Source organism: Chelonia mydas, chromosome 6 (genome assembly GCF_015237465.2).
Source record: "Chelonia mydas isolate rCheMyd1 chromosome 6, rCheMyd1.pri.v2, whole genome shotgun sequence".
NCBI classification, from domain to species: Eukaryota; Metazoa; Chordata; order Testudines; family Cheloniidae; genus Chelonia; species Chelonia mydas.
This window is the reverse complement of record NC_051246.2, coordinates 16842035-16857455: the sequence shown is the minus strand read 5'-3', so window position 1 is coordinate 16857455 and position 15421 is coordinate 16842035. Positions and strand designations below refer to the sequence as shown.

The following is a 15421-nucleotide window of genomic DNA, read 5'->3' as shown; positions in this document are numbered from 1 at the left end:
TGACAGAGGATGTGGAAAAAGCTAATGTACTCAATGCTTTTTTTGCCTCTGTCTTCACAAACAAGGTCAGCTCCCAGACTGCTGCACTGGGCAGCACAGCATGGGGAGGAGGGGACCAGCCCTCTGTGGAGAAAGAAGTTGTTCGGGACTATTTAGAAAAGCTGGACGTGCACAAGTCCATGGGGCCGGATGTGCTGCATCCGAGAGTGCTAAAGGAGTTGGCGGATGTGATTGCAGAGCCATTGGCCATTATCTTTGAAAACTCATGGCGATCAGGGGAAGTCCCGGACGACTGGAAAAAGGCTAATGTAGTGCCCATCTTTAAAAAAGGGAAGAAGGAGGATCCTGGGAACTACAGGCCAGTCAGCCTCACCTCAGTCCCTGGAAAAATCATGGAGCAGGTCCTCAAGGAATCAATTCTGAAGCACTTAGAGGAGAGGAAAGTGATCAGGAACAGTCAGCATGGATTCACCAAGGGCAAGTCATGCTTGACTAATCTAATTGCCTTCTATGATGAGATAACTGGCTCTGTGGATGAAGGGAAAGCAGTGGACGTGTTGTTCCTTGACTTTAGCAAAGCATTTGACACGGTCTCCCACAGTATTCTTGCTAGCAAGTTAAAGAAGTATGGGCTGGATGAATGGACTATAAGGTGGATAGAAAGCTGGCTAGATTATCGGGCTCAACGGGTAGTGATCAATGGCTCCATGTCTAGTTGGCAGCCGGTATCAAGTGGAGTGCCCCAAGGGTCGGTCTTGGGGCCGGTTGTGTTCAATATCTTCATAAATGATCTGGAGGATGGTGTGGATTGCACCCTCAGCAAGTTTGCAGATGACACTAAACTGGGAGGAGAGGTAGATACGCTGAAGGGTAGGGATAGGATACAGAGGGACCTAAACAAATTGGAGGATTGGGCCAAAGAAATCTGATGAGGTTCAACAAGGACAAGTGCAGAGTCCTGCACTTAGGACGGAAGAATCCAATGCACCACTACAGACTAGGGACCGAATGGCTCGGCAGCAGTTCTGCAGAAAAGGACCTAGGGGTTACAGTGGACGAGAAGCTGGATATGAGTCAACAGTGTGCCCTTGTTGCCAAGAAGGCCAATGGCATTTTGGGATGTATAAGTAGGGGCATTGCCAGCAGATCGAGGGACGTGATCGTTCCCCTCTGTTCGACACTGGTGAGGCCTCATCTGGACTACTGTGTCCAGTTTTGGGCCCCACACTAAAAGAAGGATGTGGAAAAATTGGAAAGAGAGCAGAGGGCAACAAAAATTACTAGGGGGCTGGAGCACATGATTTATGTGGAGAGGCTGAGGGAACTGGGATTATTTAGTCTGTAGAAGAGAATGAGGGGGGATTTGATAGCTGCTTTCAACTACCTGAAAGGGGGTTCCAATGAGGATGGATCTAAACTGTTCTCAGTGGCACCAGATGACAGAACAAGGAGTAATGGTCTCAAGTTGCAGTGGGGGAGGTTTAGGTTGGATATTAGGAAAAACATTTTCATTAGAACGGTGGTGAAGCACTGGAATGGGTTACCTAGGGAGGTGGTGGAATCTCCTTCCTTAGCCGTGGTCTACACTTGGAGCTGAGGTCGAATTTAGCAGCGTTAAATCAATTTAACCCTGCGCCCATCTACACGATGAAGCCCTTTTTTCAACTTAAAGGACTCTTAAAATCTATTTCTTTACTCCACCCCTGACAAGGGGATTAGCACTGAAATCGGCCTTGCCGGGTCGAATTTGGGGTACTGTGGATGCAATTAGATGGTATTGGCCTCCAGGAGCTATCCCAGAGTGCGCCATTGTGACTGCTCTGGACAGCACTCTCAACTCAGATGCACTGGCCAGGTAGACAGGAAAAGGCCCGCGAACTTTTGAATTTCATTTCCTGTTTGGCCAGCGTGGCAAGCTGCAGGTGAGTGCAGAGCTCATTAGCAGAGGTGATCACGCAGAGCTCATCTGCAGAGGTGACCATGATGGAGTCCCAGAATCACAAAAGAGCTCCAGCATGGACCGAACGGGAGGTACGGGATCTGATTGCTGTATGGGGAGAGGAATCTGTGCTATCAGAACTCCGTTCCAGTTTTCGAAATGCCAAAACATTTGCCAAAATCTCCCAGGGCATGAAGCACAGAGGCCATAACAGGGACCCGAAGCAGTGCCGCGTGAAACTTAAGGAGCTGAGGCAAGCCCACCAGAAAACCAGAGAGGAAAACGGCCGCTCTGGGTCAGAGCCCCAAACATGCCGCTTCTATGATGAGCTGCATGCCATTTTAGGGGGTTCAGCCACCACTACCCCAACCGTGTTGATTCCTTCAATGGAGAGGGAGGCAACATGGAAGCAGGTTTTGGGGATGAGGAAGATGATGATGATGAGGTTGTAGATAGCTCACAGCAAGCAAGCGGAGAAACCAGTTTTCCCGACAGCCAGGAACTGTTTCTCACCCTGGACCTGGAGCCAGTACCCCCCGAACCCACCCAAGGCTGCCTTCCGGACCCGCCAGGCAGAGAAGGGACCTCTGGTGAGTGTACCTTTTTAAATAGTATACATGGTTTAAAAGCAAGCTTGTTTAATGATTAATTTGCCCTGGCATTCGCGGCCAGTACAACTACTGGAAAAGTCTGTTCACGTGTCTGGGGATGGAGCGGAAATCCTCCAGGGACATCTCCATAAAGCTCTCCTGGATGTACTCCCAAAGCCTTTGCAAAAGGTTTCTGGGAAGGGCAGCCTTATTCTGTCCACCATGGTAGGACACTTTACCACACCAGGCCAGTAGCACGTAGTCGAGAATCACTGCAGAACAAAGCATTGCAGCGTATGTTCGCTGGCTTTCAAACAACATCCGTTCTTTATCTCTCTGTTATCCTCAGGAGAGTGATATCATTCATGGTCACCTGGTTGAAATAGGGTGCTTTTCTTAAGGGGATATTCAGAGGTGTCCGTTCCTGCTGGGCTGTTTGCCTGTAGCTGAACAGAATTGTTCCCCCCTGTTAGTCACGGGGATAGGGGAGGGGGGAGGGGTTAGCCACATGGTCGGGGGAGGCAAAATGCGACCTTGTAACGAAAGCACATGTGCTATGTATGTAATATTAACAGCAAGGTTTACCATGAAAGAGTGTACCCATTGTTCTATAAAATGTGTCTTTTTAAATACTACTGTCCCTTTTTTTTTCTCCACCAGCTGCATGTGTTTCAAGGATCACAGGATCTTCTCCTTCCCAGAGGCTAGCAAAGATTAGAGGGTGAAAAAAACGCACTTGCGATGAAATGTTCTCTGAGCTCATGCTGTCCTCCCACACTGACAGAGCACAGACGAATGCGTGGAGGCAGACAATGTCAGAGTGCAGGAAAGCACAAAATGACCAGGAGGAGAGGTGACGGGCTGAAGAGGGTAAGTGGTGGGCTGAAGAGAGGGCTGAAGCTGATAGGTGGCGGCAGCGTGATGAGAGGAGGCAGGATTCAATGCTGAGGCTGCTGGAGGATCAAACAAATATGCTCCAGCGTATGGTTGAGCTGCAGGAAAGGCAGCAGGAGCTCAGACTGCCACTACAGCCCCTGTGTAACCAACCACCCTCCTCCCCAAGTTCCACAGCCTCCTCACCCAGATGCCCAAGAACATGGTGGGAGGGCCTCCAGCCACCCAGCCACTCCACCCCAGAGGATTTCCCAAGCAACAGAAGGCTGGCATTCAATAAGTTTTAAACTTTTAAAGTGCTGTGTGGCCTTGTCCTTCCCCCCTCCACCACCCCTCCCGGGCTACCATGGCAGTTATCCCCCTATTTGTGTGATGAATTAATAAAGAATGCATGAATGTGAAGCAACAATGACTTTATTGCCTCTGCAAGCTGTGATCGAAGGGAGGAGGGGAGGGTGATTAGCTTACAGGGAAGCAGAGTGAACCAAGGGGCCGGGCGGGGGGGTGGGGGCGGTTCATCAAGGAGAGACAAACAGAACTTTCACACTGTAGCCTGGCCAGTCATGAAACTGGTTTTCAAAGCTTCTCTGATGCGCACCGCACCCTCCTGTGCTCTTCTAACCGCCCTGGGGTCTGGCTGCGCGTAACCAGCGGCCAGGCGATTTGCCTCAACCTCCCACACCGCCATAAACGTCTCCCGCTTACTCTCACAGATATTGTGCAGCGCACAGCAAGCATTAATAACAGTGAGAATATTGGTTTCGCTGAGGTCTAACCGAGTCAGTAAACTGCGCCAGCGCACTTTTAAACGTCCAAATGCACATTCTACCACCATTCTGCATTTGCTCAGCCTGAAGTTGAACAGCTCCTGACTTCTGTCCAGGCTGCCTGTGTATGGCTTCATGAGCCATGGCATTAAGGGGTAGGCTGGGTCCCCAAGGAGAACTACAGGCATTTCAACATCCCCAACAGTTATTTTCTAGTCTGGGAAGAAAGTCCCTTCCTGCAGCTTTTGAAACAGACCAGAGTTCCTGAAGATGCGAGCGTCATGTATCTTTCCCAGCCATCCCACGTTGATGTTGGTGATACATCCCTTGTGATCCACCAGTGCTTGCAGCACTACTGAAAAGTACTCCTTGCGGTTTATGTACTCGCCAGCTTGGTGCTCCAGTGCCAAGATAGGGATATGAGTTCCGTCTATGGCCCCACCACAGTTAGGGAATCCCATTGCAGCAAAGCCATCTAGTATGACCTGCACATTTCCCAGGGTCACTACCCTTGATATCAGCAGATCTTTGATTGCGTGGGCTACTTGCATCACAGCAGCTCCCACAGTAGATTTGCCCACTCCACATTGATTCCCGACTGACCGGTAGCTATCTGGCATTGCAAGCTTCGTCAGGGCTATTGCCACTCACTTCTCAACTGTGAGGGCTGCTCTCATCTTGGTATTCTTGCGCCTCAGGGCAGGGGAAAGCAAGTCACAAAGTTCCATGAAAGTGCCCTTACGCATGCGAAAGTTTCGCAGCCACTGGGAATCGTCCCAGACCTGCAACACTATGCGGTCCCACCAGTCTGTGCTTGTTTCCCGGGCCCAGAATCGGCGTTCCACCGCATGAACCTGCCCCATTAGCACCATGATGCCCACATTGCCAGGGCCCGTGCTTTGAGAGAAGTCTGTGTCCATGTCCTCATCACTCTCGTCACTGTGCTGACGTCGCCTACTTGTCCGGTTTTGCTTTGCCAGGTTCTGATGCTGCATATACTGCTGGATAATGCGCGTGGTGTTTAATGTGCTCCTAATTGCAAAAGTGATCTGAGCGGGCTCCATGGTATGGCGTCTGCACAGAAAAAAGGCACGGAACGATTGTCTGCCATTGCTCTGACTGATGGAGGGGTGACTGACGACATGGCTTACAGGGTTGGCTTACAGGGAATTAAAATCAACAAAGGGGGTGGCTCTACATCAAGGAGAAACAAAAACAACTGTCACACAGAATGGCCCCCTCAAGGATTGAACTCAAAACCCTGGGGTTAGCAGGCCAATGCTCAACCCACTGAGCTATCCTTCCCCCTGCTATTTCAGGCAGGACTGAATCCCCATTCAACTTTTCAAGGTGCCCCTGACAGACCTCACCGAAATGATTGTTGGCCGTTGATTTCACGGAGGGAGGGAGGGGGGAACAAATGAATACAAAACAAATCTGGTGTATTTCTTGTTTTGATCCACTCCATCTATCTTTTACATCTTTGGCTGGCAGCAGACGGTGCAGTAGGACTGCTAGCCATCCCCATCTCCTGGCTGCTCAGCAGAAGATGGTGCAATAGGACTTCTAGCCATCCTCATCTCCTGCCTGCTTGGCAGAAGACGGTGCAATAGGACTGCTGGCAGGACTAAAGAGAATGACCTGGTCGAGTCACTCCTATTTTAGTCCCTGCGCCCATATCTGCCCAGGCGCTCCTGACCGACCTTACCGAGGTGGCCAGGAGCACCTCGGACATGAGGAGGATGGTCATCAGGCCTATTGCACCGTCTGCTGCCACAAGGCAATGGGCTGCTGCTGTGTAGCAATGCAGTACCGTGTCTGCCAGCACCCAGGAGACGTATGGTGACAGCGAGTTGAGCAGGCTCCATGCTTGCCGTGGTATGGAGTCTGCACAGGAAAAAAGGAACGAAACGATTGTCTGCCATTGCTTTCATGGAGGGAGGGAGGGAGGGCCTGATGACATGTACCCAGAACCACCAGCGACAATGTTTTTGCCCCATTAGGCATTGGGATCTCAACCCAGAATTCCAATGGGTGGCGGAGACTGCGGGAACTGTGGGATAGCTACCCACAGTGCAACGCTCCGGAAGTCGACACTAGCCTCGGTACTGTGGAAGCACTCTGCCAAGTTAATGCATTTAATGCACTTAGAGCATTTTGTGTGGGCACACACACAATCAACTATATAAAAACGATTTCTAAAAAACCGACTTCTATAAATTCGACCTAATTTCATAGTGTAGACATACCCTTAGAGGTTTTTAAGGTCAGGCTTGACAAAGACCTGGTGGGGATGATTTATTTGGGGATTGGTCCTGCCTTGAGCAGGGGATTGGACTAGATGACCTCCTGAGGTCCCTTCCAACCCTGATATTCTATGATTCAGGTCGCTCATGTGGGCAAGATCCTGATGCTGCTCCCCAGAGCCCAGTAAGGCACAGTGGGTGAGCCATCCCACCCCAGCACTTCTGGGCACATGTGCTATTGAGGGAACCTGTCAGACACTGCCCAAGTGGGTTCAGCTCCCAGTCCCCTTCTAGGTCTGTTCATGTGGAGGAGAGAAGGCTCTAGGCCCCACACTCCCAGGATCCACCCCCAGATCAGTGATGCCGTGAACCCTCCCCAGCACCACCCTCGCCATGGGGAGGAGCCTAAAACTGCAGGCTCCCCACCTCGTCCCCAGCATGGCACATTCCAGATCAGCCCCAGGCAGTGCCAGCCTGGGGCCAAACCAGCGTCTGACCCACAGACCTGCCTTTCTTGGGTGTGATCACCCACTGGTGCCACTGAGCTGGCATCCCCATATTTGGACAGCCCGGGCCCCACACCAGCAGGCAATGCAGGGTGAGCCACCCCCTAGTCACCCCATTCCCCGGAGCCAACCCCCTCCACACACAAACAGGTGTCCCAGCCAGCCCCCCCCAAGCCAGCCCCCCAGATCCCCCAGCCAGCTCACACCTTGTCATCACCCCAGATCCCCCGTCCAGCCCCCAACCTTGCCAACCCCCCAGATCCCACAGCCAGCCCCACACCTTGCCATCACCCCAGATCTCACAGTCAGCCCCCTCCTTGCCATCACTCCAGATCCCACAGCCAGCCCCCCACTTTGCCATTCCCCCCGATCCCCCAGCCAGCCTCCATCTTGCCAGCCCTTCAGGTCCCCCCAGCCAGCCCGCCAACCTTCCTGTCCCCTCAGAGTCTCCAGCTAGCCCCCACCTTGCCATCACCCCAAGTCCCCCCAGCCAGCCCCCCAGATCCTCCAGCCAGGTCCCCCCCAGCCATCCCTCCAGGTCCCCCCAGCCAGCTCCTGACCTTGTCATCCCCCCAGTCCCCCCAGCCAGCCCCCCATCATGCCATCCCCTCAACACGCCCTCTCTTCAGCCACCTATGAACCCACCAGGTTCCCACTCCCTAGATACTTACGAGCCAACCACCACCCTGCCCTTCCCTCTTCGTACCCACCCCAGCCTGATGCTCTTCCCCAACCCCATCACCCCTGTCCCGTCAGCCCCGAGAGCCAAGCACCCACAGCAAGAGCCCATGTGATGAGGGGCCTGACAGCAGCACCCCCCATCTTACCAGTGCTGGAGGAGGCAGTGACAGAGCGAGGGTGGATGGGATTCTCCATCAGCAGAACACCTGCAGGGAGCTCCAGGGGGGCACAGACCTAGAGGGGAGAGACGAGGAGGGAGTCAGCAAGGGAGGACAGAAATCTGCCCCAGCCACAAGCACTGGGGGAGAGTGGGGCACCACTAAACCCAGAAGCGTTAGCGGAGTGATTCCTGTGTAGATTTAAATTGTATGACTCATCATCAGGAGGTGCTGTGACATCAGGGAGGGGGAGGAGCTTATAGATGCCCAGCCCAGCCCTCCCCAGCAGGGGGTGCTGTGACACCAGAGAGGGGGAGGAACCTGCACTGCCCAGCCCCACCCTCTCCAGCAGGAGGTGCTCTTACCTGGGAAGAGTCCCTGGCTGGAGTGAGGGGCTGTGGCGATGGGCCTGGGGGGAAAAGAAAGTGGGTAGAGGAGGAGTGAGGCTCATCCACAGAGACCACAGCTCCTAGGTAGCCACCCAGGGCAGTGTCTCTCCAGCCCTGGGTCTTGCGATGGCCATCTGAGGGGGGAGGGGGGAGAGGCTCCCCTGTACTGTGGACACCCCCACCCACTCCTCCCACCAGCAATTCCATTGTTCCTCCCCCACCCAACAGCCCTCCCCTGTACCCCCACACCAGCAATACCCCTTATGTTCAGCCCCCTGCAAACTCCCCCCCCTCAGTGCCTGGTCCCCCACCCCAACAGCAACCCTTTGTGCCCAGCCCCCCACAAGCAATTTCCCCCCACACTGACCTGTGACAGCAACACCCCCAGGCATGCCCAGTTCCCCTGCCCCACGCACCCATCCCCACCTGCCTGCCCCTAAAAGCAATGCCCCTGTGCCCACTCTCCCCACACCCACTCCCCTTCATCCCACCACAACAGCCCCTCCCCAAGTGCCAGGCAGGCAGGCTGCGCTGCCCACACAAGCACATACCTGCTACGAGCAGGCGGGTAAGGAAGGCACTGGGGACTGCTGGGGGGTGGGTGGCAGTGGGCGCTGGAGCAATGTGCTGCAGTTGCCAGGACCTTGCCCCGTTGGGCAGGGGTCCAGACGCAGGCATGGCAAAGGTGCCCCCGGGCGAAGGAGGGTGTCGGGTGGGTGAAGGGGGCTTTTCGGCAGCCGTGTGGGTGATGACGGAGAAGACGAGGGTGGGCTGGGGGTGCTGCGTGGGAAGGCTGGGCGGGGGCGGGCTGACCCGCAGCGGGGAGGTGGGGAAGAGCGGCAGGAAGGTCTGGTGCCCGTTCAGGGGTGTGAGGGGCTCCAGATCCAGGGGGAAGGAAAGGGAGGTGAGGGAGCTCCTGTGGAGAGGCAGCTCCTTAGTGCAGGTGGTCACGTCCGCGTCACAAGTGCTGGACAGAGAGACCAGTGGGGCAGCAGCTGGCAGCAGCGTGGAGGCCTGGGGGAAAGAGAGAGAAAATCAGCCTTGCCTTCCTCAGCAGGGGGCTTGCAACACTAGGCCAGGAGGAGGGGCCTGTACCACCCAGCCCTGAACTTCTAGCAGGGGGCCTGTGACAGCAGGCCAGGTGGAGGGGCCAGCTCTTCCCAGCCCTGCCCTCCCAGCAGGGCGGGCTGTGACATCAGGGAGGGGTCTGCACTACCCAGCCCTGCCCTCCCCAGAGGAGGGGTGCTGTGACACCAGGGAGGAGGTCATAGACCTTGCAGTGAAGGCAAAGCATAGGCTGCAATGTGGTGCCAGCTGATCTCTGCAGACAGAGGGTGGGGGCATTGCTGAGCAGTCAGAGGGCAGCTGCTACTTGCTACTCACCTGGGCCACAGGCTGGGGGCGACAGGCAGCAAAGAAATCTGTGAAGGGAAAGAGAAAAAGCATGAACTGTTTGTGACAAAGAAGAAAGGGGGTGGAGAGATGAGGGCAGGGGGAAGACAGAGAGAGAAAATGCAAAGGACCCTGGATAAATCAGAGCAGAATAACCATAATAGGAATGATTATAATTACATCACAACACTTGGTACAAATGGCAGCTACAAAGCTCAGACTTGGGGGACCCCAGAGCTGGGATTGCGGGAGCTGTGGGTCAGGACTGAAGGGCATCGGCAGAGTTGGGGGTAGGCGGAAGCTCAGGGCTAGGCTAGCAGGGGGCTGCAGGTTGGGATTGAGGGGTGTCGGCAGAGCCGTGTGGCTGCAGGGTACACAGGATTCCCTGCTGCGCAGTGGCTGGGGCCGTAGCAGTGGTGACTAGGGTGACAGCTGTGGGTTGGTGTAGTGTGTGCATGGTAGTTCTGAGCGTATGGGCAAACCCCTTGATGAAATGGTGGCTCACTGGCCCAATTACCTCATCTTGAATATGGGGAGGTGGCCTGGAGACACTACATATCCCAGAATGCACAGCTTCAATTTGACCTGAGATACTTCACTGGGTCCATGCAGGGACCCAAAGTCTCGGCTGGCTGCCCCTTGGCATCAGGGACGTTCGCAGTTGGGGCGTGGCCATCCAGCTAGCCTGGGCAGCATCTGGGCCCAGCCCCAGGACCAGAAGCAGGAAGAACAGACGTGGGGCGCCCGCTCTGAACCTTTCTTGGCAGCGGCTACATGAGCGACAGACAGGAGAAGTTTCAGGGAGTCAGAGGCACTAGATGCGACAGAGGAGGCACAGCTGAGCCGCTGGAGGCTGGGGCTGGCGGCCCGCAAGGGAGAGCTGGCCGGGGTGTCTGTTGGGTCCAAGCGAGGTGCAGGGAGAGAGACAGAGAAAGACTGAGATAAGGCTCCTTGGCATACAGCTCCGGTGTCCTGCCAAGGCCCTGCAGCAGGAAGTTCCACTGGTGTGTCCCATGCTGCGGGGGCAGCTCTCTGTCCACAGTCACTTCACAATCTCCCTGCCACTTCCCTTTGATGAGCCCATCAGACAATGCCAGGCCTGTGGGCCAAACCCCATTCCCCACCCCCGAAGCCTGCCAGTCCCCCGCGCTGGCGCTGGATTGGAGCTGGAATCTCCTAGAGAGGAAAGGGCCTGTGTGTCCCATTTCCCATCCCTCTGAGCCAGCCTATGCCCTGTCCTGGGGCTGGCTCAGACTCAGCACCCACTAGAGGAGAAAGGCCCCATGCTGGGATAGCTGCCCTAGGGCACAGAGAGCAGGGGGCATCTCTTTCAGGGCAATGAATAGTTTTAAGCTTCCTCTGCAGAGGCCAGTCTGTAGAGAGTACAACGCCCTGCCCCATGAGGGGCAGGTTTCAGGTGAGATACTGGGTGGCTCTCTCCACAATGGTATCTCCACCTGGCCTGCAGCGTGTGAGGTGGCAGAAGTCTGGGCCTGGGACGAAGGGCCGTCTCTGCAGCCAGCTGAGCTAGCAGAGGGTGGGTCACAGGCCAGGCCATGAACAGCACTCAGCTGCACAACCTGCCCGTGGGGATTTCCAATTCCTCCCAGCAACAGATTAACAGTGTGCTCCAGCATGGTGGGGAGGGGACGCCCCCGGCCTGACCCAGGGCGGCAGGGGAGGGGACGCCCCTGGCCTGACCAAAGGCGGCCGGGAGGGGACGCCCCTGGTCTGACCCAGGGCGCCAGGAGGGGACACCGTGCTGATTCCCTCTATCACCAGGCAGCATGGTGTTTGGAACGCCCCCCGCCCCGTCGCCGTGTGCCAGGATAGCCAACCTCACCCCAGAGGGGATCCGTGCACAGTGGCCAGTGCAAGTTACCATGAATGGGGTCCAGGGTGTCCATGAAATCCTCTCCAAAGTTAGGATGCAGCTGGGTTAGGGTGGGCTGAATCATGTCTGCGTTGCCTTGGTGAGCTGGGGAACACGGTATGGTGATGCGGGTCAGACACAGCACCAGCTGCACCCATCCCGCCCAAAGCAGAGCCCTGCCCAACCCACCTCGCTCCCCTCAGGCACCAGACTGCCAGGCAGCGAACGAGGACTCTACGGGGGCCCATTCACACCCCTAGATAGAGAGAGCGGCAGATATCCGGAGACAGGAATGCCTGGGGGATACGGGGGTGAGGGGGGTCAGAGCTCAGGACCACCCCCTTTTAGCACTTGGGGGCCAGGGGATGCAAATGAGAGAAGGAAGCACCTATGAAGCATGGGGGCAGGGCAGAGATCCAGAGAGGGGAATCCCTCTGGGAAGGGGAAGAGATCCAGAGACAAGAATTTCTATGGAGAGATGGGGAAAGGGGGCTGAGACCTGGAGAGGGGAATGCCTATGGGGCATGGAGAGGGGAATCCCCTGTGTTAGGGACATTGATCAGTGCTCACCAAGGCTGCGGGGGTTGGGCCCCACATACGGGTTGCGGCTGTAGAAGATGGTGTCGGCCAGGTCAGAGATGAGGCTGTCCAGGGTGTCCAGGTCGAGCTCCATGGGGCAGCTGCCCTTGGCCTCACTGCTAAGCCCCTCGCCCGGGGCAGCATGAGCCACTCCCTGCCCGGGGGGGGGCGGGGGGAAGGGGAGGAGAGAGACACAGACTGATAACTGGTGACTCAGATCCTGTGACAGATGGGACAATAATCGCCAGCACCCTGAACAAACCTTGCTGAGTTAAGGTGAAGTGTCTTGGAAGGTTGTTGTATTATTAAAGCTGTGTCCGGATTACTGTGGGAGGATGTAACTCCTTTAAGGGGGAGACAGGACTAATGCAAACCCTGGGAAGTGGCACGTGCTCAAAGGACTCTCTAAAATGATGGGCTAGACTAGACTGATCTTTTAGTTAAGTGGGTTTCCTAGGAAATACTTGGGTGGGGGGGGATGCAAGTTAGTGGAGTTACCATTTTGAAGTGGCGCCTTGGGGAGAAACCCATTGCCTGGCTGATACCCATTCATGGTCACTTCAAAGGGGATAAAGGAGGGACTCCCTAACTCCTGGGGGAGCTAGTTCTGATTGACAGCTGCTATGAACTGGTGACCACAGAAATATCCCTGGGTGAGGTCTGGAGGACTGATCATCGGCCAGAGCCCTTGCTGGAGTTGGGGTGATCTCTGGTAAGCTTATTACCAGTGTGTAACTTGTGTTATTGTTTTCATGTTTTCTCTGTAATGCTTTTACCTTAAGAATAAAAGTGCCTACTCAGAAAAGCCACGTGATCACTTGTAACTGCTAGCAATGTCATTGTTATTCGTCTCTAATGAGATTGCCCAGCACAGATGCTGGCCTGTTTAGACAGTCTGCTTTGCTGGGGGATATCACAGCACAGTCAGGGGACTGCACAGCCTGGAAATGTCCTAGGCAGGGCGAGGGAGATGTGTGTCTCCACCCAAGAGAGGTGGCATCTGAGAAGCGTGCAGCTGAGAGTGGGTGCCCTTGCAGGACCACAGAGGGGGAATACACGTGCAGATGCATCTTACGCTGGGGCTTTGGAGTGCCATTTAAAGTGGATGGGGGCAGCAGCATAGATTTGGTCCCCCTGCCACTCCTCTTCCCTTCTCATGTGCTTCCCCCGACCCCCCCTCCACCAGCCTGACCTCCCTGGCCTATGAACCCGTCCATCCACCACCTTCAAATCTGAGTTTGATGCACCAGGTTGCAGTGCCACTCGTGGCTAGGCCATGGCCCAGGAGGTCCCCCACCTAGCTCTGCAGCCGATGCCATGTACCAAGACAGGGTCAGGAGCTCGGGCTGTGGGGGAGAGCTCCCAGGTACCTCAGTCCCAGCTTCTCCCAGCAGGAGGTGCTGTAGGGAGCGGGGCAGGAGTGCTGGGAATGGGGGGAACTCCGGGCTACTCCAGTGCCAGCCTCTCCCAGCAGGAGGTGCTGCAAGCTGTAGGGACAGAGCAAGGAATCTGTACCTGGGTGGATAAAGACTCAGGTTTATCTTTCTTCTTCTGGACCTAAACATTAAACAAACAGGAGCTTTAAAACCAACACATGGTCCTTGCCCACCAGTCCAAGGCATCGTGTCCTCTGGCATGGGGCTGTTTGCCCATTCACTCCCCATCCCCAGCAGGCTGGGATTTCACTGAGCCAGCCTTTGCTTTCTCAATCACGGAGGTAAATTTGGGTGATCTGAGAGGGAAGTGGGGAATCGTGCAGGAGCCGGGGGGTCCCACAAACTTAGTATTATAGCAGTTGGGGAGATCTACAGAGGGCTGTGGGCAGGCAGGGGTGGCTGCTGGCAGAGATGACAGCCAGCTGTCCAGTAATGGAGGGATGGGGAAAGGGACTGATGGATGGATGGAGTACGGATTCCAGGGAAGCCCAGAGTTGGGCATTGAGTCACCCCTAGATTGCAGGGCAGTAATGGCAGTTTCTCTCTACCTGGAGACTGCTCAGTGCCCTCTTCCCCTTACTTGGCATAGAGATCTCAAAGCATTTTACACCCAAGAGGGAGGGGGGCTCAGTTTTACTCCTGATGGGCACGCCACAGAACCCAGCCCCCACTGCTGCCAACTTTTCCCTCGATGGCAGTGGCAGCAGAGAGGCTGAAGACTGAGCAGGTCTGGGGGCCACAGCATCTACTGCTGCCTGGGCTGTATATGCTTTGGCATACAGGACAGCGGCCTCTGGGCCTGCTAGCAGACCAGGGCACTGTTCAGAGCAGTGGGAGGACACCAGAGATGCAGGGGTGGTGCTGGTGGGGTCTTACCCGTGTGCAGAAGTATGTCCGCCACTTGTGATACTCCCGAATGACCACTCCAATCTGGCGCTTCCAGTACTTCCCTTCCATTATCACGGCCTGCAAGGCAAGGGCAGGGTGGGGCTAGGGCCAATCGGAAAATGGGGGTGGGAGGGAGTTTCCACAGAAAATTCAGATTTTTCAGCAGAAATTCAAAAACCAAAAAATCTCAGATATAAAATTAAATATTTCAATTAATAAATGCTATGGCCATGCCTCATGAGAGCTGTAGTTTGATTGCCCCATGCTTCCATTCTCCCTTATAAACTGGCCTTCCTGGTTGGACTACATTTACCATGAACACCACAATCTTCCCTCTTGGCAAAGGAAGCAGTGCATTGTGGGCATCCCTGACCACAGTGCATCATTGGAGATGTAGTCCCGCTGGGGAGCACAGTCCAGAATGGAGACTAGGGACATGAGGAAACCGAATCACAACTCCCATGATGCATCACAACCTGACCTCTTGGAGACAGGAGTCTGTGCATCATGGAAGTCCCTGGCCCATGGTACATAATGAAAGATGTAATCCAGCTGGGGAGTCCAGCCAATGGAGGAGACTGAGGGACAATTCCTACAAGGCACCACGGCAGCACTGCCAAATCACATTTTAATTTTTGGGCATTCCATTTTTCAATGAAAAAATCAGAATTTCCCTGCAAAGCAGAGAATTTTTTTGGAAAATTCTGTTTAGTGGAAAATCCATCTTCTGCCAAAGGTAGTTTGGATGGAAAAATGTCAGAGAGCCCTTATGAGGACCCAATCTGGGGAGAGTGGAGCGGAGAGGTGACCCTAGGACTATTGGTCAGAGTCCTCTCAGAGGGGAGGGGCAGGGTAAGTGAGGGGCACCCCTCACGGGGTAGGGGGCAGGGAGGACCTATGAAGTAATCTGCGTCACTGGTGCAATAAAGTCTCTTGCAGGAGAGGAGCCCCTTGCAGTGCCCCTCATCAGGGCCGGTGCAAGGAGGTTTCACGCCCTAGGCAAAACTTCCACCTTGTGCCGCCCACCGCCCCTGCGCTAGCTCCCCCCCCCCGCCCTCAGGCACCCCCCCTGCGGCAGATCCC

General features: G+C 55.2%; 1 protein-coding gene across 16 annotated transcripts in view; it reads right to left on the bottom strand.

Annotated features, from left to right (window-relative positions):
• The window catches only part of LOC102948296 (MLX-interacting protein), a 43471-nt gene that overhangs the window by 9944 nt on the left and 18106 nt on the right, over positions 1–15421 (bottom strand). For 5 of the 16 annotated variants that reach the window (XR_006291540.1, XM_043548667.1, XM_043548671.1 and 2 more), the window contains exons 4-12: positions 14327–14440; positions 13530–13571; positions 12006–12168; positions 11445–11540; positions 10318–10455; positions 9554–9591; positions 8722–9184; positions 8147–8190; positions 7770–7857 (exon numbers count right to left, since the gene is read on the bottom strand). Coding sequence is in view for 15 of the 16 variants with exons in the window: in XM_043548667.1 (XP_043404602.1) it covers positions 7770–7857; positions 8147–8190; positions 8722–9184; positions 9554–9591; positions 10318–10455; positions 11445–11540; positions 12006–12168; positions 13530–13571; positions 14327–14440 (1186 nt within the window). In the remaining variant the exon portion in view is untranslated. The remainder of the gene's footprint in view (positions 1–7769; positions 7858–8146; positions 8191–8721; positions 9185–9553; positions 9592–10317; positions 10456–11444; positions 11541–12005; positions 12169–13529; positions 13572–14326; positions 14441–15421) is intronic. The other 11 variants (XM_037899365.2, XM_043548673.1, XM_043548674.1 and 8 more) reach the window with 8 other exon arrangements.